The sequence below is a fragment of the Crocodylus porosus genome, unplaced genomic scaffold (assembly GCF_001723895.1).
Source record: "Crocodylus porosus isolate Cpor-Errol unplaced genomic scaffold, CroPor_comp1, whole genome shotgun sequence".
Taxonomy (NCBI): Eukaryota; Metazoa; Chordata; order Crocodylia; family Crocodylidae; genus Crocodylus; species Crocodylus porosus.
The window spans coordinates 134,564,139-134,575,127 of NW_017728931.1; the positions used below are offsets into that span (position 1 = coordinate 134,564,139).

General features: G+C 41.6%; 1 protein-coding gene across 2 annotated transcripts in view; it reads left to right on the plus strand.

Annotated features, from left to right (window-relative positions):
* The window catches only part of UPF2 (UPF2 regulator of nonsense transcripts homolog (yeast)), a 95,063-nt gene that overhangs the window by 43,662 nt on the left and 40,412 nt on the right, over positions 1 to 10,989 (plus strand). For both annotated transcript variants that reach the window (XM_019543708.1, XM_019543707.1), the window contains exons 9-11: positions 1,701 to 1,809; positions 2,957 to 3,070; positions 5,845 to 5,961. In XM_019543708.1, the coding sequence (XP_019399253.1) occupies positions 1,701 to 1,809; positions 2,957 to 3,070; positions 5,845 to 5,961 (340 nt within the window). The remainder of the gene's footprint in view (positions 1 to 1,700; positions 1,810 to 2,956; positions 3,071 to 5,844; positions 5,962 to 10,989) is intronic.

Below are 10,989 nucleotides of genomic sequence, written 5' to 3' on the forward strand. Positions count from 1 at the left end.
AGCTAGTCCCAGTTCCATCTCTGCCTTGGCCTTCCTAACTACCCCACTACATCCCCAAGCAACTACAGAATAGTCCTCCCTGGTGATGACTATTAATTTAAATTGACTCCTATGTAGATGTTAGAGATCTCCATAATGTTAAGGATTTGCTCTAGTGACATAGCCCGGATTTTCTCCTCCAGTCCTTGTTGTGCAATGTGCTATATGCTTATTTCCAGTCTGTTTGCTGTTCTGTAACCCAGAAACAGAAACATGTAGTATGGCCATAGTTTGCTTATGGGTTTGGCTTGTGAAGTCCTTTGGTATCTTTCAGGGGGAGAGATGCTAATTTTGTAAAATAATTCAGTATCATCTTATTCTTTAAGGGTACTACAAAGTACCAAGCATTCTTGTCCCCATCAGGTAAACATACAAGCATGTACTTAAATGTTTGTAGGCTGAGAATGAATGATTGTACTCAAAATCTTGCATGATTGAAACTTGAAACCTTGTTGTTTAACTTCTTAAAATTCCATCTAAAAACAAATTTAAGTTTTTAAAATGAATAATTTGGTAATCTTTAGAACCACCTTTCCCAAGACAAAATCTCAGGGGAAGATTAGTATTTTCTTTTGCTGGTATTGCCACTGTTCCTGACTTCCCTTGACTGTAAATCACCTCACGAGACCCCTCTTTCTTGCTTTTCCGTAGTACATGAATTGCTTGAGATATATCAGCCATAAAGAACCTTAAAGAAGCCATAAAGCCATAAAGAACTTTAAACCTGTTTGGTATAGGATTTCTTAGGAACCTCTCCTAGTTTTGTCTGAAAGTTTTCTGATGGTCTGTTTCTTGGGAAGAGGGATTATGTGACTGAATAGGTCACCACCCAGTTCAAAAGGGTTTTCAGGTGCTAGTTAAACTTTTAGATGCAGACTAAGTTCTGAGCTTAGTGTTTGAAAATGAACAAGGTGCAATGTAAAAAGGAAAGTATAAGCTGCATTCTGAAATAATGAGAGAGAAATCTGGAAAAGAAAGTAGGGATTGTAAGATATGCAAATAGTATTTAGTGGTTATAATCAAGGAAATGTAAAGGTAAATAAGCTTTTAAAACCAGTGAGCAAGTACAGACAGTATTAGTATTGCAAAAGGTTATCTTTTCCTGCAAGAGATAAGTTGCTTGAGTTTGATTTTTGTTGCAGTTTTATATAGGGCTTTCTCTTGAGCTTTCCTTTTCATTATAGTGCTGTTAGTCATTCAGAAGTTAGTTTACCTCAAAAATAAAGGGCCCCTTTTACTGGTATGTTTGCTTTTTAATGCCAGTTCTCATTAGTATCTATGAATTTTTTGCCTACAGGAAATGTCGTTTTGAGTGTTGACAGGCTTGTAAACTTCCTTTTGAATTTCTCTGAATTTATGAAGGATAACAATATGTACTTTTATGGAGATAAAGTCTTGACTTCATAGTTCAAGTTGAGTTTTTTCACTTAAAGAAGTTTTTTTTTTAAGGAAATGAAATGTGAGACATTCTAATAGGAAGCACAAATATAATTTAAGTATAAGCCAATACAGTGCGTACATAATTTTCTCTAAGTGCATTGTCTCTGCTATACAGAAACTGAAATGTCCTTAGAGCCAATACATTTTTAAGTAACACAGATTTTTTTTTTCTTTATTTTGCCCTACTGTTTTATACATGTGTGTAACTTTTTGTTTTGCAGGTTGGATTTGCTACCGTTTTATGCAAGGCTGGTTGCCACATTGCATCCCTGTATGTCTGATGTGGCAGAGGATCTTTGTTCCATGCTGAAAGGGGATTTCAGATTTCATGTATGTTTTGTTGGTTTGTTTTATTGCATTCAGATTAAGCAACCTGTTACCATTCTTGGGGCAGAGGGGAGCTTGTTATAAGTTAAATTCACTGGCGCAGGTTCTGACTTGAATGTTTATAGAAAATTCTGTAGCTTAGTTATCCTAGAATATTACCATTTTTCTAATCAGATTACTTTGCTATATAATATGTTGGATTCTTTTGTACATTTATTTATTTCTTGACACCCACCATTTGTCTATACACATTATATGTGCATATGACACGTAGTGCCGTTTTCAACTCCAGTGCTAGGATGCAATTAAAATTAATTCAGATTCCAGTATGACTTAGGCTTGCCTTTCTTCTAATCACTAGGAGCTCTAAAACCTAGAAGTTGTTTTGTATAAACGAGAATGGATAGCAGTGGGCAGCCCGCCTTTTGCCCCATGTAGAAATCCCAGGGCAGCACCTGCCCCTCTATGCCTCTCCCAGGGGTTCACGCAGCGGCAGGGAGCCACCCCTGCTCCCAGCCCTGCCCTGCCCTGGCTGGGCGGCCCTTGCCCCTTCCCCACTCCCTCCCTCACTGTTGGGGCCTCAGTCTGCCCCCCTCATGCCCTTTTCTCCCACCTCAGACTTACCAGCTGGATGCTGCTTTCCAAGTTGCCTGACTGTGTTCCTCTAAATCAGCTATCGGACTGGTATCGGTTGATATGGCTGCCTGATATTAGCTATCAAAATCTGCCAAGAAAATCTTTATCGATGCGCCTCTAGCCACAAGATACTGGGCATAGTGATGTTAAGTTGTCATAGACCACATATCTGTACGGCTGCCAACTTGTTGTCGGATAATGCTTCATTTAAAAAAAAAAAAAAAAAAAAAGGAGACTTAAAGGTGAAGACATGTGGAATCAAAATCTGTAGGATTAGTTCAATCAGTGGGCTGGGGAAAAATTGTCTTGAGAAGACAATTGGAAGGGGGAAAGTAGAAAGCTGTAGAAATGTGTAGAAATTAGGAGGAGCCAAACTGGAAAGCTTCAACTTTCTGAACTCTCAGACTTAACAATCGTGTTTAGAATGAATGAAATAAAATGCATTAGAAATGTGTAATGGGTATAAATTTCTGATTAGTATAGAGTTAAATGCAAATTTTGTTTCTTTATGCAGGTGAGAAAAAAGGACCAGATCAATATTGAGACAAAGAATAAAACGGTGAGATTTATTGGAGAGCTTACGAAGTTTAAGATGTTCTCCAAAAATGACACCCTACATTGTTTAAAGGTTAGTATTGTTGTAACATGCATGCAAGTGTTTTTACTATAGAAAGATAAACTTTGCCCTTTGGCCTTTGTTTTTCCACCTGTAAAAGGCTGCTTGCATTCATGAATTGGAACTTTGAAATGTTCTAGGCGTGTTTCTAAAGCGATTGTGAAACTGAACACTTTAAAAATAGTAAAACAGATGATCTCCAGTACTACTAATAAGAATCAGTTAAGATATACTTCTTTCTTTTGCATAATAAAAGACTTTCTGCTAATTCTTCTCAGAAGACAAATTAGCAATCTATACTCAGTCGTGCAACTTTCCTTTTAGGACTGGATATGATTTCTATTTCAAGATTGTGTTTTTGACAATGAAATAATAAAAAGAAGCTTTTCAGTTGCTCCTCTGAGTGCAAGAGGCTAAGCCAGGGGTCGGCAACCCCTGGCATATATGTGATTAGTTGCACATGGAGACATTTTTTCTCAGCGCACCAGGAGGCAGGCATGGAAGAAAATTGTTAAAAAATGTTTTGTTTTTTTTTAAAGTTGCTGCACTGGGCTCTCCTGTGTAGCCACAAGTCCCAACGTTGCGGCAGGCACCAGAACAGAGACAGGAGAACACAGCAGGGATGCTATCTGTGTTCTATGGCCCCCGCCCATTGCTCCCTGGGTGCACCTTTCAGCCCGGCTGGCCCCTGGAGGGAGCTGTGGGTGGACAGGGCAGGGGCTGTGGCAGGTGCTGTGCAGGGTTGCTGCCCTAGAGGCTTCCAGCGGGTGGCAGAACTCTGGGCCCAGACAAGCAGCCAGCCTGTCCCACCCGGGTGGGACAGCACTAGGGTGCTGAGTACTGGGACGGACTGGTTGGGGCAGGGTCTGGGTGGTGTGGGGGGAGGTGCTGTGGCCAAGCCAGCTTAGTCGGGCCCTTAGGAAGGCAAGGGCTGGGTGGGAAGTGGGGACTGCCCTAGGGCTCTGTGGGTTTGAGTTGTGGTGGGCAGGCAGGTGTGGGTGCCCAGTGGCTCCAGTGCTGGGACCTGGCCCAGCCTGGGCAGTTCTGCAGGGATGGGCCTCAGCCACCATGAATGCAAGGGGATGCTGCCTGACTGGGGCAGGATGCCAGGCTTGGGAGGCTCTCCTCTCCGGGATTGGCCTCTCTGCATGCTGGGCACAGGTGCAAGCAGGGCAGACCCATCCCCGGTGCAACGGCCTGGCCGCAGGAACCCTCTGGAACCTGGGAAGAGCCACTGTGGCTGCTCCAGCCTGCCGGGGCCCAGGCCTTGCCCATCCGCAGCTTCCTTCAAGGGGCCAGGGCCAGGCACTTCACATACAGGCTGTGCTGCAGGCCTCCCATCAGCTCAGCCCTGAGCAGTGGCTGTTTTCAAAGCCTGGGGGAACAGCCTGCGGCTGCAGCTCCCACTTGTGCTGTACCCGGCATGCAGGGAGGCCAAGCAGGAAGCCCAGCGTCTTGCCCTAGCCAGGCACCGTCCCTTCATGGCTGACTGTGCCCCATCCCTGTGGAGCTGCGTGGGCGGGCTGGGCCCTACCTCCAGTGCTGCTGGGCACCCCCACTGTGGCCTGAGTCTGCGGAGCCGTGGGGCAGAACCCACTCCCCACCTGACCCCCGCTCTCCTCTGACTGCAGCCTTCCAGGCCAGCCTGCCCACGGTGATTCCCCCGGTGCATGCTACTCCCTGCTCCTCTCTCCCTCTCTTCACCCTCTCATCACAACATGCTTAATAAGAAAAAAAAATTCACAAGTGCAGAGGCAGTTCATGAAGTTTTATTGACTGTTACCAGGTTTAGAATTTTTAGAAAACCTTTGATTTACTGTTAAAAAAAAATTTAAAAAAATGCGGTACATCCTGCTATGTCATCCCCCCCACCGTGCCCAGTTTTGTGTTTGTGTGTTGGCATTTTGGCACCTTACACGGTAGACATTGTGGTTTTTTTTGGCACTCCAGCAAAAGATGTTGCTTACCCCTGGGCTAGGCCATCTCAATAGGCAAACACATGTCACTGATCACAAAAAGAGCAAGGCTGCTCAGAACATGGAACTTAATTCAATTCCAGATGTATGTTCGATATGAGGTGAAGCCTAGCTGCTTATGTTTTTTTCCCCCAGTTGAAATTTAGATATTTTTGAAGTGAGAAATCCATCTTCATTTTCCTTTTATAAACACTGTGTGCACTGTGACAATACTCTGCCTGTGATGATCTTTATGGTTTTTAGACCTCTCTCAATTCTAAAAGTCCCATTATCATCTTTTTCCCCCGCTTCTCTCTAGTAACTGGTTAGTATCTCTGTTTAACTGTCACTCAGCTTGAGCACTGAAACTAGACTAGTTTTGCTTTAAGTTACTTTTCTGTATAGAATCATTGTGTATTGGGTTTAAATTGTAAGAGGAAATTCTAAGGCATATATAACTTCACTGAAACATGTTTGCATTACATTTTTGTAAATGTTATGAGCCTTTGTATATGAGTCTTGTCTGTAATTCCTGAACTACGAAGTTCTTTGCCTGTGTCCTTAGACCAACATGGCTACAACCTATACCCCTAAACTACTTTAAAGTATTCCTTTTGACTAGAAGTTAGCATTCATCATGAAAATGTATGAGAACATGCTAGCATATGAACAGTCAAGTTGAGATGAGGGTGATAGTTTTACTTTTTAAAATAAGGATTAAAATTCAGAGATGTTAACAACTTTGTATATTTGATTAAAACATTTTTTACTTTTTTTTTTTTCCCACAACTAAAAAACCGTAAAAATGCTATGTGTTCATATGTATAACAGATGCTTCTGTCCGACTTTTCTCACCACCACATTGAAATGGCATGCACACTGCTGGAAACCTGTGGAAGATTCCTTTTTCGATCACCAGAATCGCACTTAAGAACCAGCGTTCTTTTGGTAAGAGCAAGAATAGTAGCCATTTTACTGAAGATCATGTATTGAATTAAACTGTCGTTATTCCCTTTGTTTTGCCACACTGAAGTACATCCTGGCTATAATGATCATAATTACAGTAATATCCTTCTCAGTGTTCAGTCCATAATGAAGGCAAAACTTCATTAAGTTTTATTTACTGGTAGAATAACAGTTTGTTTGTAGCAGGCCTCATGGATAAAGCAGAAAAATTCATGAGTAACTGGGTGGGGGCTGTTACAATGTGGTGCAGGAAAATCCTCACTCACTTTTATATGAAAGAGCTTTCATTCTACTTTTAGAGTTGAGTATTGAATTGCTCAGACCTTGGGCTCCTAGAAACAGTGAAAATCTTACTAAAGTCACATTTCTTAATTGAATACTTCTAGGAGGCAGAGAATCAAGTTAGAAAGAGGACTGCAACCTTTGCTTGCTTTCTTCCTGGGTTTTTTCCCCCCAATATTTCTGTTGTTGATTTTGAAGCTGCAGGAATGAATATTGTTGTATTTTTTTTCATATAACTTGAAACATCATTGCTTTGTTTATAGAGTTTTTTCTTTGCAAATTTCTGAGGTCCCGTAAGTTTCTCTTCATTGCCACAAGAGCTGACCTTTTTAGAAGTATGGTTTAATTACTGTGTGGAAAATGTTTATATCACTGTGTGTGCGTTCTTTCAGGCAGAAACACTTTTCCAAAGACTCTGAGTTTTACCTGTAGCTCACTTTTAAAGTCACAGGAGATAGATAAGTTTCTCAGTCTAATTCTTACATCAAGTCTTTTGGTTCCTTTGATGCAGGATCCCTATGCTCCCACAATATCTCATGATGTTGTGCTGAAATAAAATACTTGAGTCTGGTGAGTGGTAAACTGTGCATCTCAATATCTTTTTGGTGTAAACTAGTAGTGAAGTTGTGGCCATGCTCCCAGCCTTCACCTGCAAAGGATGGTGGCTTTCTGAAAATATTTTTGTAGAGGTCCAGTTAATTTGCACACATCCTTGTGATTTCACAAGGAAGATTGAAACAGAATTCAGTTTTAGGGAGAACAGTAGAAGGTTGCTTTTCAGTTGCAAGTGACTGTACAAGTGAATAACTCCTGTCTTCTGGAACTTGTGGGGAGAAGGCAGCAAATGAGATTAAGAGTATAGTGGCATGGGTTAGGGATGGGAAAGGTTAAACAATTTACTTACTTAACTGATAAGTGCAGTGATAACCGGTTAGCTTATCAGCAATCCTCTAGCTTGGGGCTGGTACATGGAAGGTGGGGAAGGAAAGCAGCACTGTACCCCGGGAGGGAGGAAGGATCAAGGAAGAAGGAATTGGTTTGGGGGGTGGAAACTAGTGCCCATAGCCTAAGAGAAAAACAACAAGCAGCCTAATGACTTACAATTAAGCAATTAGGTGCTCCCAGGGCGGGGCTTCACATGTGCTATGTTGTCTGGCTGGGCTTGGCTCCTCCCTACTGCCCACTAGTCAAAGGGCTCCAGGAATGGCTTCCAGCAGCAGCTGCATCTGAGCTGCTGTGTTATTGGTTAACTGTTTAACCAGTATAATTAGAGGAGGTTAAACAAATATTTTTAAAACAATATTTACAGTCCTAGCATGGGTAGATGTAGATATCACTTGAGAGAAGGACTAAAGAGCTCATAAACTGAAGAGGCAGCTTTTTAATTGGATGGGAAAGGTTTGTGGAGGTGATGAACTTGCTTCATAGAGTACCAAAATCTGAAAATTATAGTAGTTGAGAATGAGCAGTGGTTCTAGCATGAATAGAGACTTCATCAGAAGTGATCTTGATATGAAGATGAATGCTGTCCATGATTTAGAAGTGATACTAAGCTGACCTTTTTTCTTCCGCACTTCCAGTCAGTGAGTTTGATCCCTAGATTGATGCCAAAATGGCTTGAGGAAATTTTAAGGCCTTGGTAGAAAAGGCCAAGTAACAGAAACAAATGTAGTTTGCTGGAAGTTTTCAAAGATATCTGGCAATAAGAATTTACATTGAAACTGGGAGCTGGGCAAGCAGACAGCAAACAGAAGTGGCCTGTTTTATATTGGAAGTCTGACCAGACTTGGACTTTAAAATCTGTTGATTGAAGTAAAGGGAAATTTTAAGATGTGGGTCCTTCAGTATAGAAGTGTACATACTGTGCAAGCTGTTTTTAAACATTTCTCCTAAATCACTGTTGTGATCATTTAGTTGCCAACATACAAACCAGTCGGCAAAAGCCATTTAATGCATTTCAGTAGTTTTATTTCAAGCTGCAGTTAGTTGTTACTGCTGGAGCAAAGTGGAGGAGTATGATAGGAGTAAATCTCTGTAGCATCAAAAATCTTAATGAAAGCTCATTAAGTGTATAGTCCTGTAGCATTAACAGGTGTGTAGCTCACTAGCTCTTATCATTTTCCTATTTCTGAACTGTTGATGGGAGCCTTGAAAGTGAGGCAAGGTAGGGACTATAAAACTAGTTTCTGTCTATCATTTCAAAGCTTATCATAGCAACCATGAAATTGCCTAGCTTCTATAATTTTCAAGGCTTTTAATAGCAGCCCTTTCATAATTGCTTCCCCTCTGGTTTCTGACATCAATTTATACTCATTGGAGTACAGTCACATAACAAAAAAGACAGTAGGGCTGAAAGATGCTATGTACTTAACCTATGTGCTGCTTGTCAGTGTTGTTATAATGTGTGAAAAGATAGCCCTTGATTTCTGCTGTGCTCTGTCCTTGTGTTCTGTTGGTTGGCAGAGACTAGCTGTGGCATTTCTTTTTCCTTGCTCCCCACCCTTGCTTGCCATTCAGTCTTCAGAGGTGAAAAGCGACTCCTGTTGGCTTTTGCTCAGTGATTGACATTCATTCTTTGTGTAGCATAAAATGTTGGTGCTTCCTGAAACTGCAGGTTTTGTTATGTTCCACTTATTGCCAATCCCACCATGTCAAAAATCATGAGACCAAACTCTTAAAAATCAAGAGATTTGCAATGTAAATCATTTAGATGCTATTTTTAAAGTGTGTGTGTGGTTCCTGGGGCAAAAGCAGTGGGGCACAGAGCCCCAGCCTGCAGTGGGCATCCCACCTCTACCCTGCACACAAATCTGAGGGGCGTGTGTCCCCTGTGCCTCCCCCACCCGCAGAGTCCTATTCACCCCAGCGCTGCCGCACTCCTTCCCTCACCATGAGGGCCTCAATCTGCCCCCACTTCCCCTCTGTCCCCCCATCCCTTTCCCCTCCACAGACTTACTAGCTTGGCAGTCTCTACATGTGCCAGAAGAAAAAAAGAAAAAAATTCCCACATTTGATCTCTCTGTCAGGAGATCATGAGTCGGAGTTATTTTGACTTGGAAGTTGGGAGTCTCGTGATTTTTTTTTTCATGAGTTGGCATTACTGCTACTATCTCTGGAGAGACGAGTATTTGCTCTATAATTGTGAGTTCCTCCAGTCAGAGCCCTGATTTTTTAATTTATTAAAAAAAATTGTATTTGCTATGCATAATTTCTGGTATCTTGTGCTCAGCAATAAAACATATCCCTGCCCATAATCGGAATACGTAGAACACAAAAAGGCTCTACTCTGTTTAAAAGACCCATGTGCTTTCATTTGCTTTCTCTCTTTCTGTACTAAATTAGTAGATTTAGTGCTGATTTAGAAATCCAGGTACATACAACTTATTGTTGTCCAAAACTACTTGCCTGGTTGCTCCCATTTGGTCTGTCTCCATTGCCAAAATGTCCATTGTTAGTCCCTTACTTAATGCTCTCACTATTGATACCTGTAGAACCAGTACTAAACTTGGTTTAGGGCAGATATAGCCACAGATAATCAATGTTCACTATTTCAGAAACAGCAACTAAAACCTTCCCGGGATGATGAAAAGGCCTGGCAGAAAAGACTTCCAACATGTTTAAAATGCCTCTTGAATAGGAAATACAGCAGATTAAGTAGAAATATCTGCTACCAGCTCCAGTGCTGCCTTAGAATAAATACAGAAATCCAATTTCTTACTTAAATAGTATTATACAAATTGAATCGTAGGCTTATAGGACCAATAAAGGTGACTTGTGAAATGGATTAGTCCCACAGCAGATATCTTGGGACCACCTTAAAGGAAAAACTAAGCAGTTTTGAAGCTTTTTTTTAGCAATATCTGCTATAAATAGAACTGGGACCTGTTGACCTTCATGGATCATAAACGTTTTCTTGCCTTTGGCTCTTGCTGCTGAGCATAAATTTTGTAATAAGATCTTTAACCAATTCTGCTGTCTGCGCATAAATCAATATTGCTGTATGTGAGTGTGTAAAGACAGGTCTTGAGGCAAACTTTAAAGAAAGTGGGCTTTCTGTTGATTTCTGTTGTCCATTAATTACCTTGTTTTGTATTTTGTATTTTACATAAGAAGATTGCTTGAATATATAGTGGAGGAACCTTGAAAAACTAGAACAGAGGCTGGCAGACTTTTAGCAGTGCTGGGCTGAATGGATGCAGCTCAGTCTTAGGGTGAGCTGCTGCTTGCAGGACGTCCTGCCTGGCACTCCCTCCCTACCCACCACTGCCAAATTGCTGCTGGTGTTCTGGTTTTGTGGTCTGGATAAAATTGCTTGGTGGCCTGGATCCAATCCATGGGCCACAAGTTGCTGACCCCTGAACTAGAACTGAAGTATTTGTTCATGCTGGTATTGTCTATTTCCATTTGTATTGGAAAGGATAACTTGTAAAATGTGCTTCTCAGTCTGGACTCTCCTTCTGTTTTATGTCCTGGCTAGAATTACAATTGTACCACAGACTTGAAACTTCGTTACAGGAGGAGCAGTCTGTTGGTATGGAAATAATTTGATTCAGTATTTTGGGAGGAAAAGCACCATTGTATTTAACGCAGACAATTCTGGTAATTTATTTAATAGATTTCATAGACATCAGGGCTGGAAGGGACCTCGGGAGATCGAGTCCAGCCCCCTGCCCAAAGGGCAGGAAGTCAGCTGGGGTCATAGGATCCCAGCAAGGTAAGCATCCAATT